At 37.4% G+C, this 19030-nt stretch overlaps 1 protein-coding gene across 1 annotated transcript in view; it reads right to left on the reverse strand.

Moving 5' to 3' along the window:
- Positions 1 to 19030, reverse strand: part of SLC41A2 (solute carrier family 41 member 2) — a 123649-nt gene that overhangs the window by 74052 nt on the left and 30567 nt on the right. The window contains exon 3 of the mRNA XM_067010015.1: positions 12587 to 12694. Coding sequence (XP_066866116.1) covers positions 12587 to 12694 — 108 coding nt within the window. The remainder of the gene's footprint in view (positions 1 to 12586; positions 12695 to 19030) is intronic.

Consider the following 19030-nt stretch of genomic DNA (forward strand, 5'->3'; position numbering starts at 1 on the left):
GACCCATTTCCATAGTTAGGAAAAACAGTTATGGTATGGGCATTAGGGTGGGGTGTGGAAAGACACAGAAAATTGACCCGAGTTGCCGCCAACTTGTAAAAACTGTACCAAGATGCGGGCTAACCCACCCTACTGTCCAGAGCCTAGGATTAATGTGAACTATCTATATTTTTTCAGAGTAGAGAGGGAGAAGCATGAATGTTCTCTCTAAAGGCCTTTGCTGGATCGGTTTTTATTAGATTAGTTGACCTGATGGTGCTCAGCGAGAGAAACTAAGAACTTGGAAGGTGATAAAGCACATTAGGGCAAGATCTGATAAAGACTTCTGTGTAATCCAGATTTATTTAAATTCCATCTATCTTACAGTACCAGAAAAACAGGCCACTATTTCTGCAGATATACTAACTAGTCTTTTAGCAAAGAGTAGAGCTGAGATAGCCAACAGCCTGAAGATGTGCTCTGTTTGGCCAACACAGCGGTTTTAACTTTCTGAATGTGAATGCCTTTAGGTGGAGTCTGCAGTCTCTAATTTTAATAATCCCTACACCCTTCCCCTCCATAAATGTGTATGTTATTTGTCTGACCCTCAAGTACATGAGTTATGGGTAGGACCCAAGATTTATTGGGGCTAAAGATAAAAGTGGGTTGCGATGACCTTGAAATATAAATACAAATACAGTTATTATAATTGTTATCTATACACAAGTACAGTTATACATATACAAATATAGTTACTATAACTGATACTAGAAAATGTACATTTAATATGTAAATACTTAAAACAAGGGTACTGAAAGTCTGCATTGAAGTATTAGTCTTTATTTTTAAAATTTTTTAAACATCTTTATTGGAGTATAATTGTTTTAAAATGTTGTGTTAGTTTCTGCTGTATAACAAAGTGAATCAGCTATACATATACATATACATATATCCCCATATCTCCTCCTTCTTGCACCTCCCTCCCATCCTCCCTATCCCACCCCTCTAGGTGGTCACAAGCACCGAGCTGATCTCCCTGTGCTACGCGGCTGCTTCCCACTAGCTATCTATTTTACATTTGGTAGTGTATATATGTCCATGCCACTCTCTCACTTCATCCCAGCTTACCCTTCCCCCTCCCCGTGTCCTCAAGTCCATTCTCTACGTCTGAGCTCAAAAAATAGGTATATTTTTAAAAAGCTATTGTTATTTCTGGGAGATGAGTCTATGGATAATTTTTATTTTCTTCTTTGTTCTTTAGAGAATTTTTCAAATTTTCATCACTGAAAAAATAGTACTGGTATAATGAGAAATTTTATTTTAAAACATTAATTGGTGAATTAAAACACTGGCAACTAGAAAAAGAAATAATCTCAGCTTTTTGTCTAAATGTAGGTCCTACAACATAAATAACATTAAAATTCAAAGAGCATTAAGATGAAAATAATCATATAAACTAAGACCACTCTAAAAATAGAAGGAACTGGAGGGTAGCTAAAAAATGGCCTATATCCAGTAAGACACTAAACATTTGGAAGAGAATAACAGGAAGAATAAAAAAGTGAAAGGAGTAGAAGGAAAACAAAGAAATGGGAAGAAAGTGGGGAAAGGCTTTTAGGAAAAAAATGTTTCCCTTTAGAGAAGTGAGCATAAAATGCATATAATCCTTGAGTGTTAGCCACTGATTATTGGTACGTTTTCCCCAGAGGCTGTAAAAATCTGCTCTTCTGAAGTTTTAAAACAGGTTGATTCTCATCTATCTAGAAGGACACACTGGCAGTCTTGCCCAAAGTATGAAGATTTGACTAAATGACCTCTCTCATGAAGACCACAAATCAAATTTAGAAATATGCAAACTGTCCTGTAAAATATTAGTGTTAGTGAAAATGGTACTTCTTGGGTAGTTATGATGTTAAACTTTATTACATAAAATAAATAAGCATAAAGTCCTTTAAAAATATCAGTTAAAATGATAGAAGAAAATACCATAAACATGGAATCTGAAAGTAGTAAGGAACTACTCAGCTTAAAAAGCCTAAAATCTCTAAATACTACTATTCCCCACTAAAACCAAGCTCCTTAGAGAAATGGCTGGTTCCAAGGCTGGGACAGGGAAAGTATAAGATGAGCCTGGAATATCTTGTGCCAGAAAGTAACAAAGTGCTCAAAACATAATAAGGGCATGTCAAAACAACACAGGAACCATTCAGTTTGAAAGGGCTTCCCCCTAGCCAAATCTGAGACAATCTGGGCATCAGAATGAATAACAGCAGTAATGGATTATGACCCATTGGATAAAATAAGAGTCTATCGAGTCCATACTGAGAGTGGGTGGATGGATGGATGGACAGATAGATAGATGGTAGGTAGATAGATAGACAGAGGTAAGGGAGAGGTGGGAGAGAGAGAGAGGGAGGGAGGAAGAGAGGGAGAGAGGGAGATAAGAAAGACAGGGAGATCTTTTCCTTAGAAGAATGCTAAGTAATAAATGTAGAAGGAATAACAGTTAGAAAATGACAATTCAGCAGCCTTCAATGTAATAATGGATTCAGACAAAAATCATTAATATATGCTAAGATAACTGGCTAACGTTTGTTAAGTAACAGGATATGTCTGCAGTCTTCCTACAGGTTATTTAGTAATATATCAAGAGGTAAAATGTAACTTTGTAATGGAGAAACCTGGCAAACACTGTTATTCAAATAATCAATGAGAAAAATTATGATACTATTTATATGAAATCCTAACTAGTGACTGAAAGGGCAGTGATTACCTGAGACCAGAGGGATTACCTGGTAGTGGGATTAACAGCAAAGGAGCATAAGGGAACTTTCTGGAGTGAGGGAAATATTCTATATCTTGTTTGTGGTGATAGTTACACATACAATATATTTGTCAAAACTCATCAAACTGTACGCTTAATATGGGCATATATTATTACATGTAAATTATACTTCAATAAAGTTTAATTTTAAAAAGATAATTTCATTCAGCAATAATTGCTTTTATGCTTTTAAAAAATAACATTTATATTCCCACTACCCAGTTTTGTCAAATACTAAAATTTTACCATATTTAGTATACCAATATATCACATATATGTTTAACATCATTATATTGTCAGATATCCAAGGCTTTATTTATATTTTTTCAATTTTTTCCTCTCAGTTTTTCATATTGAATAATTTCTATTGATCTATCTTCAAGTTCATGAATTCTTTCTTCTGCTATCACCAATCTGATACATTCACTCATTAAGACACGTTTGTTTAATTCTTTGAACATTTTTTCCCTTTAGTTCTTTGAACATATTTCTACTAGTTGTTTTGGAAGGTTTTGTTAAATCCAACATCCAGGCCCACTTTGAGTCACTTTCCATTGACTGAATATGAATCACACTTTTGTGTTTCTTTCCACATCTAGTGATTTCGGTAGAAAACTAGACAGTGTAATAATATGTTATAATAACTCTGGATAATGCTATGTTCTTCTGAGGATAACTGCATTTTCCTTCCAATAGGCAGTAAATTTGCCTAGACTCAAACTACAAACTGTTGTCTCTTCCACAATGCAGAGCAGCTCATACCTCTGCTTGGTTCCTTCAGCTACCAACTTTTAGTCCAGCCTTTTGGGGATCTCCCCTGCACCTGTGTAGTTAAATGGTCAGCCAAAGATTTGAAGAGAATACTCAGATTTGGGGGCTCATCCTCTCTGCAGTTCTCTGCTGCTGGGATTTCCCCATAAATTTCCACCTGCTCTGTCACCTCCAAGCTCTGTTATCTGATAATTCAAGCCAACAAAACTTCAATTTTCTGCCACTATAGCTGTGCACAGTAACAGAAGGCACTTAGTAAAAAATGCAAAAACTCATAAATTTTAGCCAGTGTGTTTGTCTTTCAAGTATGGGACCCTCTCACATCTCTGCCTACTTTTCTTCTTCTTCTTTTTTTTTCGTTTGCTAGACTCCCTGACCTTTGCCACCTCAAGCTGGTAAGACTGTGGGTTTTCTACCACATGAGACCCAAGGATTGGGGAATTCCATCAAGCAAAAAAAGCCACAAACTTTGCAACTATTACCCACTGTAGTTATGGTCTTCTAAGGGTAAACTCTAGTTTCTACCTACTTTTGATGACTTTCCATTGCTTGAAAATAATTTATTATCCAGATTTTGTAAATGTTATTCTCTGGGAAGTTTCACTCAACCACTTTATTCTGCCATTAACTGGATTGGGAACGCTATTAGAATTTTACACGCTTGAAATATTTGATAATAAAACAATATACTAAAACACGTGTACGCACACACACACACCCTAATATCTTTCTGAATGTACAGGGGTGATGCATCTGTTCACAGTCTTGATTGTGGTGATGGTTTCACAGGTACATACTGTGTACTGAAACTCATCAAATTAAGACTGAGTTTGTGTGGTTTCTTGTATGTCAATTATACCTCAATAAAGCTTCAAAGAAGGGAGAGAGCTAAAAATCTAGTTGATTGAAACAGTTCTAGATTAAACTTAAGCAGTTCCACTCCACAAAGCTATGACTATGGGTTGGTATTCATAACTTAAGAAACATACCTCAAAATTAAGAACAATAGAAACATACAATCTCATTTGTATTTAATAATCAGGATATGACAAGAACACATATAATTTAGAATTATGCCAAATTTAGGAAATAATACTGACACTGTGATGGTACATAAATTATGCCATAGTTATTAACATCATTATTGGGGGCTCTATTTTTTTCATTTTAGAAGTTTCACAGTTTGAATGGGAAGTCTAATGTAAAATTATTAGGGAAAGAGGTTTTTTCCAACTTCACATGCCTCTACTGGAATGTGAGCTCAACGAAGTCAGGAACATTTTCTGGTTTGTTTATTGCAGAGTCCCTAGCACATGGAGTAGTGCTTGGCATATAGAAAGGGTTCAAAAATTTTTTCAATTAATGAATTAAAAAGGTAGAATGTTTCAAAGTAATTTCAGAGAATCAAGGTTTGAGGCAACAAAAATCACTTTTGCCTAGAGTAGAAAAGTGCTAGGCAAATTACTCTTGGAAAATAGTTTTAAAGACTTTTTAAAAAAAATCCTAAAAAAATTTTAGACCTCAGATAACAGAACTTAAACCCAGCAATTTATAGAATCACTGTACTTGGTTTATTTTTCAACTATATACTAATGTTATATATCTGTAAGAATATCGACTATAACATAGTAGATAACATACTACTATAACATATATCTACTGTTGAAAAGATAAAAATCTAGGAAAAATTATTCAAGTTAATCATTATACCTTTAGAAATAAATTTTGACTGAAGTAAAAGAGGGAGAGATAAAGTTGATTTGGATTCATCATTATTAAATCTCCCTTGTTAAAACAGGAAACATACTTTATTGGAATATCATTTTTATCTGTGAACATCTAATCTTTAGCTTCATAGAATAACAAATTTGAAATACAACTGAACTTCAACAGATTGGGTAAGTAGGCTGTATCTGATATCTTATGTCTTAAGTTCTCTATCTTTATAGGCCTTCCTTAAAATCTTATAATCTGGGCTTCCCTGGTGGCGCAGTGGTTGAGAGTCCGCCTGCCGATGCAGGGGACACAGGTTCGTGCCCCGGTCCGGGAAGATTCCACATGCTGCAGAGCAGCTGGGCCCGTGAGCCATGGCCTCTGAGCCTGAGCGTCCGGAGCCTGTGCTCCGCAACGGGAGAGGCCACAACAGTGAGAGGCCCGCATACCGCAAAAAAAAAAAAAAAAAAAAAAAAGAAAAAATAAAAAGAAAAAATGTCCTATAAGCTTGTTTATCCTGATTCTACTGCAGACAGTCATAAAAATGAGAAAAGACTTTAATGGAGCAAAAAGATTAAAGTAATCATAGACTGGCATTCTATAGCTATAATGATTTTTACTCCTACTTTCACAAATGAAAAAAAAATTGTAAAATTTTTTAAAGAATTATATTTTGACCATAGATGAAAGAGCTGACTTTCAAATTGTGCTTGTTTTAAGTTAAAAAAAAAATTATACTCATCCTTCCTTCTCCCTGGAACAAGGGAGTACAGTTAGAAATCTGCTACAGCATCCCAATTAAAGACAATAGGCAACTAAATTAAGGTGGTGGCAGGTGGGGCATAAGGGAAAGGGAAGAGGATTTCACAAGTGGAACTGACAGTCTAGAGAGTTAACTAGATAGAGAGAGGGGAGGTGATTGGTAACATTAATAAACTGACAAGAATGATAGAAAGCACAGTTAGAGTGAGAGAAGATAATGAGTTTAATTTTGAATGTAGTGAGTGGTGTAATCAGCTCTGGAGGACAGGAAAGAGACCGGAGATACAAAACTGAGAGTCAGCAATGTGCCAGGAGTGACAGACTACACGAAATTACTGATGGAGAACATGTAAGACAAAGGTACTAAAACTTCAAGAAAACCTCAAATCAAGAGGATGAGCAAAGAAAAAAGTAAATTAAGAAGAAACCATGAAAGAGGTGAGTGAGGAGAGTGTGGGGTCTCAAAGTCAAGGGTAATAAAAATTTCAAGTAGAGAACAGCCAGTGAAGGGTCTCTAGAAGGTGAGGCTTTGGGCGTTTTGTTGTTGAGAAGTCATTAACCCAGAATTGCTTTAATAGCAAACAGAGCATCAGAGCTGGAATACAGCTGACAATGATTCTCCAGCACTCTATCAGAATGGTAGTACTCTGCCTAGGAAACTTGAGATCAAATTCTCTAAGCAATTAAAACACCACAAACTAGATGAATATACCATGTCAGCTTAGCTTGATGCCACAAGTTACTAACTTTCCATCTTCTAATTTGGTTACTCTTACCCCTCTCAGATCCAGAGAAAACTTCACGTGACAACTCCTGGTCTTTAATTTCAGCTAATCAATCAGCCAATTCAGACAACTCTCTTTGAAAATGCGTTCCGGACTTCAACTATGTCTCACTACATCCCGTTACTACCCCACCCTGACCCAAGCCAACCTCATCTCCGGCCTGTAGTATTATTCCAACAGACTCTCAACTTGCCTCCCTGCTTTGGTCTTTGGCCTCTTATAGCTCTGTCTCAACACAACAGTCAAAACAATCTGTTAAAAATAGCTATCAAATCACATCACTCAACTGTTCAAAATCTTCCAAAGCCTTCCCATTTCACACAATAACCCACGTCCTCACAATGACCCACAGGTGATCTCCCACCCTGTGATTTTCCCCCTCTCTCACTTGGTCCCAGCCGTATCGGCCTCCATGCTGTTCATGTAACACAGTGGTTCTCAAACTTTGATGTGTATCAGAATCATCTGGAAAGATTGTTAAAATACAGATGTTGGGCTTCCCTGGTGGCGCAGTGGTTGAGAATCCGCCTGCCGATGCAGAGGACACGGGTTCGTGCCCCGGGCCAGGAAGATCCCACATGCCGCGGAGCGGCTGGGCCCGTGAGCCATGGCCGCTGAGCCTGCGCGTCCGGAGCCTGTGCTCTGCAACGGGAGAGGCCACAACAGTGAGAGGCCCACGTACCACAAAAAAAAAAAAAAAAAAAAAAAAAAAAAACACACACACACACAAAAAATACAGATGTTGAGCCACACCCCAGAGTTTCTGATTCAGTAGCCTTGGAGTGGGGCTGGGGCCTTGCATTTCTAACAAGTTGCTGATGCTGCTGTTCAGAAGGACACATTTTGAGAACCACTAATATTACAAATCAACAACAGTCCTGTCTCCGGCCCTGGCAATAAAGGGGACATTCTTATCTCAAATAGCCTCAAAAAATAAAAGTAAACAAATTAGTAGATGGAAAAGTAGTAACTCATGGCATCAAGCCATGATAACACGGTATATTCATCTAGTTTACGGTGTTTTAATTGCTTAGAGAACTGAGTAATTCCTTTAGTTTACGGCTCAGATATCTTATAATCAGTGACCCAATTCTTGACCTATGGAAAATAGCGACTCCATCCCATCACCCCAAAGAAAGGTCCAGCTAGATGACCCTGCAGTGAACACCATGAGCTGAGCTTCTAATCAGCTTTGGAGTTCTCCTGTCTTAAATATGAACAGACAAATAAATATAATCAGACATTTGATAAAAATATCTAATATAAAATATAGGCACCACAACAAATCAAGTTCAAATAAAAAGATTAAGATTAAATTCAGCTTTAATGGTAATACGTAATCAAATTAAACAATTTAATTTGCAGCATATTCTTTTTTAACCAGATTCCCTACAGCATGGCTTATTTCAAAATGGACTGGCATGTTTAATCTGTTCTTTGAATCTAAACAAATGCTGGGTAATGCTCAAGAATGTTGCTTTTAGAAATATTTTCTTCGAGGTAAGTTAGCCAAAATTTCAGTTTTCCTGGCAAAGTTATCAAGTTGCTTAAATGTTGGTATGCCTAACTATATCAGAACAAAGTTCATTTTCTAACAAAAGGTAACTGAAGCCACCTTTTAACTCTCATTCTCATAATTTTCTTCTCCCTTAAATGTTGCCACTCTTGTTTTTCAAGACCTCTTCTTTATTTTCCTCTCCTGTCAAAAAAGCCTCTTGGATTCAGTTCTAACTAGGTAACCCATCAGCTCTTAAGACATAATGCAAGGGTAGATCACTGGGAAAAGATGACAGATGGAACACATGCATGTAATTTCACTAACTTTGAAAACCTTAGTAGAACTACATGAAAGTTTTTGTTTTGTTTTTGAAGACAAAAGCTAGAGGTATACTAGACACACATTCCAATTGGATGCCAAATGGCCAAGTGTAAAAATCAATATTCAGCTGACACCAATGTCACCATTATATGAGAACTTCTAGGAGATTAGAACAAATGTGAAATTTAATCAAATTTTCAAAATCTTATTATCATCTTATTATTAAATTTTTGAGAAATAAGTTCTTAGCACTGAGGGCTGCTAGATTGATCCTGTGGTCACTATACTTCATATTTGTAATACTATATAGATGCCCACTTTCAAATGAAGTCATTAGACAATCAAGAATGTTTTTGGCTACTTTTGCCAGTCTAGATACTGCTGAGAATGATGGTGTTATCAAATTATTAGGCTTTCTTTCCTAAATATTATATTAGGAAAGATAATTGATAAAGGACTTATATCCTCTTTAATTCCCAGGTTTGACATTTTGGTTAATAGTGATGATGCAATTTCACTGAAATAATTGCATAAACTGAAATTTTGTATATTGCTTGATGATGATGCCTTCTAAATATTTTCAGATGAGTCAAAGGGTATTGTCCTAACACATTTTAAATTTTAATGTTTTTACACATACTTACTGCTTCACACGATCACTTGAGAAAAATTTGCATTTAAACCTTGGATCTAAAAGTGTAACAATGGAGCCATGCGACTGGCTTCCAAGACACCAAAAAGTAATGAATTTCCATTTATATCTCAGCTTTTATTGCATTCACGCCAATTTCAGTATCTTCTCAAGAGTAGAATGATAGGACAGATATCATGTAAGAGATACTTGTATACTTCAAGGTATAGCCATTTGGTTACTTAAGAAGGTTCCAATAAAAGAACTGCTTTTTCTGTAGGCAACCACTGGTTATTAGTAAGTCCTGTGACTGCTACTTTCAGAGTATAATATTACGGCTATTTTGTTCAAGCAACCCTTCTTAATATATAACTTTTCCATCCTGTTTTAATATCTTGCAGAAGTACATCACAAGGAAGCATCTAAGGAAGCTTCTAAATCTCTTCTATGTCATATAATTTTCCTTAGGCCAAGAGAAGTTTTCACTCCTGGAATCTAGAATTGGTAGTTCTCTAATTCTGTAGGAGGGACTTCAGCTCTGAGACCCATGGCTTAGAAGGCCCCACTCTGGCCCTCCTTTAGCTATGCCCCATTCCTTAGGATGAAGAGTGCATAGGGCCCAAGCAGTGTGCCCACTCGAAGCTGTGTCTCATCCCCTTCTAGGCCACACTCCAGATACCTGGGATCAGAAAGCTCCCTGACTAAATGGCCTAGAGCCCAATGACCTCTTCCTGAAGGCAGACCATGCCACCACTGGTGCATGCCCAAGCCAAGGAGCACTCAAGGGCTGGATGTTTGTTGGGGATATAGATGAACGTGAGGTGTGAGAGATGTGTGAGGTCTTTCAAAGTGCAGGACATAGGGCCAAGGGTGGAGAAGGAAGGGGGCAGGCATCAGACCAGGGGCTGGCTCTCTCCATATCACTATGTTCCAAAATAGAACCCAAGAAGTCCAAGAATTCTAAATTTGATCTTGGACTTCCAGATCATCAAAGGATATACTGTATTTGCCAAGGCAGAAAGATAGAGATTTTTTTAAAAAAATAAATTTATTTATTTATTTATTTATTTAGGGCTGCATTGGGTCTCTGTTGCTGCGTGCAGGCTTTCTCCCTAGTGTGGCGAGCGGGGGCTGCTCTTTGTGGCGGAGCACGGGCTCTAGGTGCACGGGCTTCAGTATTTGTGGCATGGGGGTTCAGTAGTTGTGGCTCACGGGCTCTAGAGCTCAGGCTAAGTACATGTGGCACGTGGGCTTAGTTTCTCTGCGGCATGTGGGATCTTCCAGACCAGGGCTCGAACCCGTGTCCCCTGCATTGGCAGGTGGATTCCTAACCACTGCGCCACCAGGAAAGGAAAGTCCCTAGAAGTTTTTTTTAATTTGTAAGCTTGTTGTTTAATTTTAAACTACATAGACATACGGTTACATGGGCCTCTGTTTACTACATAGACATACAGTTACACAGGCTCATCTGTGAAAGTGAATCTGTACAGAACGCTTATAAATATTTGACATTATTACACTAACATCATTACACTGATTAGATACAATGTAACCTGGAATGGTCTTTTCCAAGATTTTGATATGGCTGACTCACTTTTATTATTCAGGCTCCAGCTTACACACCACCTCTCAAAGAAGTCTTCCCTAACCACCTAACATAAAATAGCTCTCAGGAATCACCCTTCATCACTCAACTGTTCAAAGCCTCAGTTCCTCCTCTGTAAAACAGGAATAGTGTTGTTAAGAGACATCCTTGTTAAGCAGTTAGCACAGTGCTGGCACATTATGAGAGCTCACTAACACCCAATACTTCATTATTGCCTGGGCAGCGTATGGCTATATGACCTTTTGTATGTAAGGAAAGGGCTTAGAAATTTCCATAGGGCATATGTAGCATTTTCTCTTAATTGAGGAAGCCAATAATAATGTTAATAAAACATTATTTAATGCATTTCCTTTCCAAGCATCTGCTTCGCTCAAGAAACCTTAGGGAACTCACAGCTGCCTGGGGAAAAATGGGGAGAGGGGAAGAAGAGTGAAATAGGCCTCCCATCAACAACATGGTTGTTCAGCTTCCACATCTTGGTTACCTTTAGAGACACAAATGTTTTTTCCTAGTTCATAGATTCATTTGTTGTAACTTCTTTAAGGAAAGAAACAAACTTCATATACTAACAGCACTGCAATTAGTAATGATGGCTTAGTTAATTTTTGGCTAACGTTCCGTGGGCTGATGGCTCATTGAAGTGAACCTCACTAGCTACATGGTTTTAATCATAACTTGGTTCCACAATGGTGAACCCCCAAAGAATGTTATAGTGAGAAAACAACGTCCTTTTCGGCTACTAAAAAACCTCAGAACCCTGTGCTGGTGGCAGTATTTTCAAAAGTGTTTAATCTTGACGGATGACAATTCTGCAATATGTGGCTGAAGCCTTACAAGTATACTTTTTTTTTCCTGTACAGTAATTACAATCCTAGAATTTGCCCAAAAGAAATAAGAATGTAAAACTATGTATAAGAATATTCATTACAACATTGTTTATAACAGCAAAACATTAAAAAGAACCTATATATTCAATAACAGATGATGGATTAAGCCATGGTAGAACTATACAACAGAAAAATACACAGCCAATAAAAATAATAATAGGTCTACATTTATTGATATGGAAAGATAATCATGATGTATCTACAAATGGATATCACAGATTATAAAAGAGAATATATATGATTCCAGTTCTTTTTTTTAGAATATACAGTATGTATCTACTTTATGATATACCTATGCATAGGTAGAGATATCCAAGTAGAGAAGGATCTATATCAAAATATTAATAGTGATTAGGTCTAGGTAAATAATTGGGGGTAGTTTTAAATTTTCTTCTTGATACTTTTTTCCCTTTCCTACAGTTTGTATAATAAACATGTATTACTTTTACAATCACAAAAAGTTTAAATAACAATTTACCAACCATCGAACCATAAAGAATCTCAATATCCAACTTGCCCCATGTTTTAAGCACTGATGATAATTGCCAGAATGCCCTGGAATGAAAGGGGGCAAGAATGCTACTTCTTCTCAGGATAAAGGAAGGCCTATAATCCCCAGATTAGACAACCCAGGGAGCTTTCAGGGCATGATTAACAGGCATAAATACTTAGCATAGCCCTGAGGTTCAGAAATTTACCAGTAGACAGGGGAGAAAATTATTTTCCTGGTGCAAGTTCTCCTCAATAGAAACAGTATCTGTTTATGTATAGATAAAACAGTATATGTTTATGTATAGGAAAAAACTTACTGCGGTGGATAATCTGGATGCCAATGTCATTTCTAAATTCCCTTTTAGACCAAGAAGTGCAGGAACTAAGATGAAAACTTCTGTTACTTTTTTGAACACCTCCCAGTGCTGTAAGAAAACAAAAAAATAGAATTTTCTGACATCCTTTAAAAAACACTTTAGAATAAAGATTTCTAAAAATCTCAGCCTTTTTTCTGATGTTGCATCTACATTTTGAATAACTACACAGGTTGCTTAATCAGTGAACATTTAGCTTAAGCCATTCTCCAGAGTTCTAAAACCTTGAGTTACTTTAGAAATTCAGTTAGAGTTGGAAGTAATAGTTGATACACTCACTATATCTCATAGTACATCTAGCTTGCTACACAACTCTGTTACTCTTAAAGTCTACTGTATCTCTTTATGATGGCAAGAGTCAGTGTAACTAGTGGTTAAAAACACAGATTCAAGAACCAGATAATCTTTCTTTCTTTTATTTCTTTATTTTTCTTTCTTTCTTTCTATTTTTTCCTCCCTTTTATTCTGAGCCATGTGGATGAAAGGCTCTTGGTGCTCCAGCCAGGCATCAGGGCTGTGCCTCTGAGGTGGGAGAGCCAACTTCAGGACACTGGTCCACAAGAGACCTCCCAGCTCCATGTAATATCAAACGGCGAAAATCTCCCAGAGATCTCCATCTCAACGCCAAGACCCAGCTTCACTCAACGACCAGCAAGCTTCAGTGCTGGACACCCTATGCCAAACAACTAGCAAGAGAGGAACACAACCCAATCCATTAGCAGAGAGGCTGCCTAAAATCATAATAAGGCCACAGACACCCCAAAACAAACCACCAGACGTGGACCTACCCACCAGAAAGACAAGATCCAGCCTCATCCACCAGAACACAGGCACTAGTCTCCTCCACCAGGAAGCCTACACAACCCACTGAACCAAACTTAGCCACTGGGGACAGACACCAAAAACAATGGGAACTACAAACATGCAGCCTGCAAAATGGGGACCCCAAACACAGTAAGTTAAGCAAAATGAGAAGACAGAAAAACACACAGCAGATGAAGGAGCAAGGTAAAAACACACCAGACCTAACAAATGAAGAGGAAATAGGCAGTCTACCTGAAAAAGAATTCAGAATAATGATAGTAAAGATGATCAAAAATCTTGGAAATAGAATAGGGAAAATACAAGAAACGTTTACCAAGGACCTAGAAGAACTAAAGAGCAAACAGATGATGAACAACACAATAAATGAAATTAAAAATTCTCTAGAAGGGATCAACAGCAGAATAACTGAGGCAGAAGAACGGATAAGTGACCTGGAAAATAAAATAGTGGAAATAACTGCTGCAGAGACGAATAAAGAAAAAAGAATGAAAAGAACAGAGGACAGTCTCAGAGACCTCTGGGACAACATTAAACGCACCAACATTTGAATTATAGGGGTCCCAGAAGAAGAAGAGAAAAAGAAAGGGACTGAGAAAATATTTGAAGAGATTATAGTTGAAAACTTCCCTAATATGAGAAAGGAAATAATCAAGTCCAGGAAGCAAAGAGAGTCCCGTACAGGATAAATCCAAGGAGAAACACGCCAAGACACATATTAATCACACTATCAAAAATTAAAAACAAAGAAAAAATATTAAAAGTAGCAAGGGAAAAACAACAAATAACACACAAGGGAATCCCCATAAGGTTAACAGCTGATCTTTCAGCAGAAACTCTGCAAGCCAGAAGGGAGTGGCAGGACATATTTAAAGTAATGAACGAGAAAAACCTACAACCAAGATTACTCTACCCAGCAAGTATCTCATTCAGATTTGATGGAGAAATTAAAACCTTTACAGACAAGCAAAAGCTAAGAGAATTCAGCACCGCCAAACCAGCTTTACAACAAATGCCAAAGGAACTTCTCTAGGCAGGAAACACAAGAGAAGGAAGACCTACGATAACAAACCCAAAACAATTAAGAAAATGGGAATAGGAACATACATATCCATAATTACCTTAAATGTAAATGGATTAAATGCTCCAACCAAAAGACATAGACTGGCTGAATGGATACAAAAACAAGACCCGGGGCTTCCCTGGTGGCGCAGTGGTTGAGAATCTGCCTGCTAATGCAGGGGACACGGGTTCGAGCCCTGGTCTGGGAAGATCCCACATGCCGCGGAGCAACTGGGCCCGTGAGCCACAACTACCGAGCCTGCGCGTCTGGAGCCTGTGCTCCGCAACAAGAGAGGCCGCGATAGTGAGAGGCCCACGCACCGCAATGAAGAGTGGCCCCCGCTTGCCACAACTAGAGAAAGCCCTCGTATAGAAACAAAGATCCAAACAGAGCCAAAAATAAATTAATTAATTTAAAAAACAAAAAACAAGACCGGTATACATGCTGTCTCCAAGAGACCCACTTCAGACCTAGGGACACATACAGACTGAAAGTGAGGGGATAGAAAAAGATATTCTATGCAAATGGAAATCAAAAGAAAGCTGGAGTAGCAATTCTCATATCAGACTAAATAGACTTTAAAATAAAGACTATTACAAGAGACAAAGAAGGACACTACATAATGATCCACGGATAGCAATACAATCCTACCACAAGAAACAAGAAACATCTCAAATAAACAACCTATCCTTACATCTAAAGCAATAAGACAAAGGAGAACAAAAAAACCCCAAAGTTAACAAAAGGAAAGAAATCATAAAGATCAGATCAGAAATAAATGAAAAAGAAATGAAGGAAACAACAGCAAAGACCAATAAAACTAAAAGCTGGTTCTTTGAGAAGACAAACAAAATTGATAAACCATTAGCCAGACTCATCAAGAAAAAAAGGGAGAAGACTCAAATCAATAGAATTAGAAATGAAAAAGCAGTAGTAACAAGTGACACTACAGAAATACAAAGGATCATGAGAGATTACTACAAGCAACTCTATGCCAATAAAATAGACAACCTGGAAGAAATGGACAAATTCTTAGAAATGCACAACCTTCCAAGACTGAACCAGGAAGAAATATAAAATATGAACAGACCGATCACAAGCACTGAAATTGAAACTGATTAAAAATCTTCCAACAAACAAAAGCCCAGGACCAGATGGCTTCACAGGCAAATTCTATCAAACATTTAGAGAAGAGCTAACACCCATCATTCTCAAACTCTTCCAAAATATAGCAGAGGGAGGAACACTCCCAAACTCATTTTATGAGACCACAATCTCGCTGATACCAAAACCAGACAAAGATGTCACAAAGAAAGAAAACTACAGGCCAATATCACTGATGAACATAGATGCAAAAATCCTCAACAAAATACTAGCAAACAGAATCCAACAGCACATTAAAAGGATCATACACCATGATCAAGTGGGGTTTATTCCAGGAATGCAAGGATTCTTCAATATATGCAAATCAATCAATGTGATACACCATGTTAACAAATTGAAGGAGAAAAACCATATGATCATCTCAATCGATGCAGAGAAAGCTTTCGACAAAATTCAACACCAATTTATGATAAAAACCCTGCAGAAAGTAGGCATAGAGGGAACTTTCCTCAACATAATAAAGGCCATATATAACAAACCCACAGCCAACATCATCCTCAATGGTGAAAAACTGAAACCATTTCCACTAAGATCAGGAACAAGACAAGGGTGCCCACTCTCACCACTATTATTCAACATAGTTTTGGAAGGTTTAGCCACAGCAATCAGAGTAGAAAAAGAAATAAAAGGAATCCAAATTGGAAAAGAAGAGGTAAAGCTGTCACTGTTTGCAGATGGCATGATACTATACATAGAGAATCCTAAAAATGCTACCAGAAAACTACTAGAGCTAATAAATGAATTTGGTAAAAGCAGCAGGATACAAAATTAATGCACAGAAATCTCTAGCATTCCTATACATTAATGATGAAAAATCTGAAATTAAGAAAACACTCCCATTTACCACTGCAAAAGAAAGAATAAAATATCTAGGAATAAACCTACCTAAGGAGACAAAAGACCTGTATGCAGAAAATTGTAAGACACTGATGAAAGAAATTAAAGATGATACAAATAGATGGAGAGATATACCATGTTCTTGGATTGGAAGAATCAACATTGTGAAAATGACTTTACTGTCCAAAGCAATGTACAGATTCATTGCAATCCCTATCAAACTACCACTGGCATTTTTCACAGAACTAGAACAAAAAATTTCACAATTTGTATGGAAATGCAAAAGACCCCGAATAGCCAAAGCAATCTTGAGAAGGAAAAACGGAGCTGGAGGGATCAGGCTCCCTGACTTCAGACTATACTACAAAGCTACAGTAATCAAGACAGTATGGTACTGGCACAAAAACAGAAATATAGATCAATGGAACAGGATAGAAAGCCCAGAGATAAACCCACGCACATATGGTCACCTTATCTTTGATAAAGGAGGCAAGAATATACAGTGGAGAAAAGACAGCATCTTCAATAAGTGGTGCTGGGAAAACTGGAGAGGTACATGTAAAAGTATGAAATTAGAACACTCCCTGACACCATACACAAAAATAAACTCAAAATGGATTAAAGACCTAAATGTAAGGCCAGACACTATCAAACTCTTAGAGGAAAACATAGGCAGAACACTCTATGACATAAATCACAGCAAGATCCTTTTTGACCCACCTCCCAGAGAAATGGAAATAAAAACAAAAATAAACAAATGGGACCTAATGAAACTTAAAAGCTTTTGCACAGCAAAGGAAACCATAAACAAGACCAAAAGACAACCCTCAGAATGGGAGAAAATATTTGCAAATGAAGCAACTGACAAAGGAGTAATCTCCAAAATTTACAAGCAGCTCATGCAGTTCAATGTCAAAAAAAAGAACAACCCAATCCAAAAATGGGCAGAAGACCTAAATAGACATTTCTCCAAAGAAGATATACAGGTTGCCAACAAACACATGAAAGGATGCTCAACATCACTAACCATTAGAGAAATGCAAATCAAAACTACAATGAGCTATCACCTCACACTGGTCAGAATGGCCATCATCAAAAAAATCAACAAACAATGAATACTGGAGAGGGTGTGGAGAAAAGGGAACCCTCTTGCACTGTTGGTGGGAATGTAAATTGATACAGCCACTATGGAGAACAGTATGGAGGTTCCTTAAAAAACTACAAACAGAACTACCATATGACCTAGCAATCCCACTACTGGGCATATACCCTGAGAAAACTGTAATTCAAAAAGAGTCATGTACCACAGTGTTCATTGCAGCTCTATTTACGATAGCCAGGACATGGAACCAACCTAAGTGTCCATCAACAGATGAATGGATAAAGAAGATGTGGCACATATATACAATGGAATATTACTCAGCCATAAAAAGAAATGAAATTGAGTTATTTGTAGTGAGGTGGATGGACCTAGAGTGTGTCATACAGAGTGAAGTTAAGTCAGAAAGAGAAAAACAAATACCGTATGCTAACACATATATATTGAATCTAAGAAAAAAAAAAAGGCCATGAAGAACCTAGGGGCAAGACAGGAATATAGACACAGACCTACTAGAGAATGGACTTGAGGATATGGGGAGGGGGAAGGGTAAGCTGTGACAAAGTGAGAGAGTGGCATGGACATATATACATTACCAAACGTAAAATAGATAGCTAGTGGGAAGCAGGCGCATAGCACAGGGAGATCAGCTTGGTGCTTTGTGACCACCTAGAAGGGTGGGATAGGGAGGGTGGGAGGGAGAGAGACGCAAGAGGGAAGAGATATGGGAACATATGCATATGTATAACTGATTCACTTTGTTATAAAGCAGAAACTAACACACCATTGTAAAGCCATTATACTCCAATAAAGATGTTAAAAAAAAAAGGAGACTTCTTTCTCCATTATATATTGTTTCATACTGCTTAAATATACTTTACCAGATACATAATGTTTGTCATTAAACTTTTTGAAATAATTATAGATTCATATGCGGTTATTAAAAATAATAGAGAGATCCCATGTATCCTTTATCCAGTTTCCCCCAATGCTAGTATCTCACAAAACTCTAAGACAATCTCACAACCAGAATATTGATATTGATATAGTCAAGATACAGAACACTTCCATCACCACAAGGATTCCTCCTGTTGCCCTTTTATAGCCACATCCACTTTTCTCCACTCCCAGACCCTTCTTAATCCCTGGCAACTGCTAATCTGTTCTCCATTTCCATAAAATGTTGATTCAAGAATTTTTATAAATGAATATAGTATGTATAACTTTCTGAGATTTGCTTTTTCCACTCAGCATAGTTGTCTGGAGATTCATCTAGATTGCTGCATGTGTCAACAGTTCATTCCTTTTTGTTGCTGAGTAGTATTCCATCATGTAGATTTACCAGAGTTTGTTAAACCATTTGACTGTTGAAGGACTTCTGGGGTGTATCCCAGTTCTTGGC

The sequence above is a fragment of the Kogia breviceps genome, chromosome 12 (genome assembly GCF_026419965.1).
Source record: "Kogia breviceps isolate mKogBre1 chromosome 12, mKogBre1 haplotype 1, whole genome shotgun sequence".
In the NCBI taxonomy this organism is placed as follows: domain Eukaryota; kingdom Metazoa; phylum Chordata; class Mammalia; order Artiodactyla; family Physeteridae; genus Kogia; species Kogia breviceps.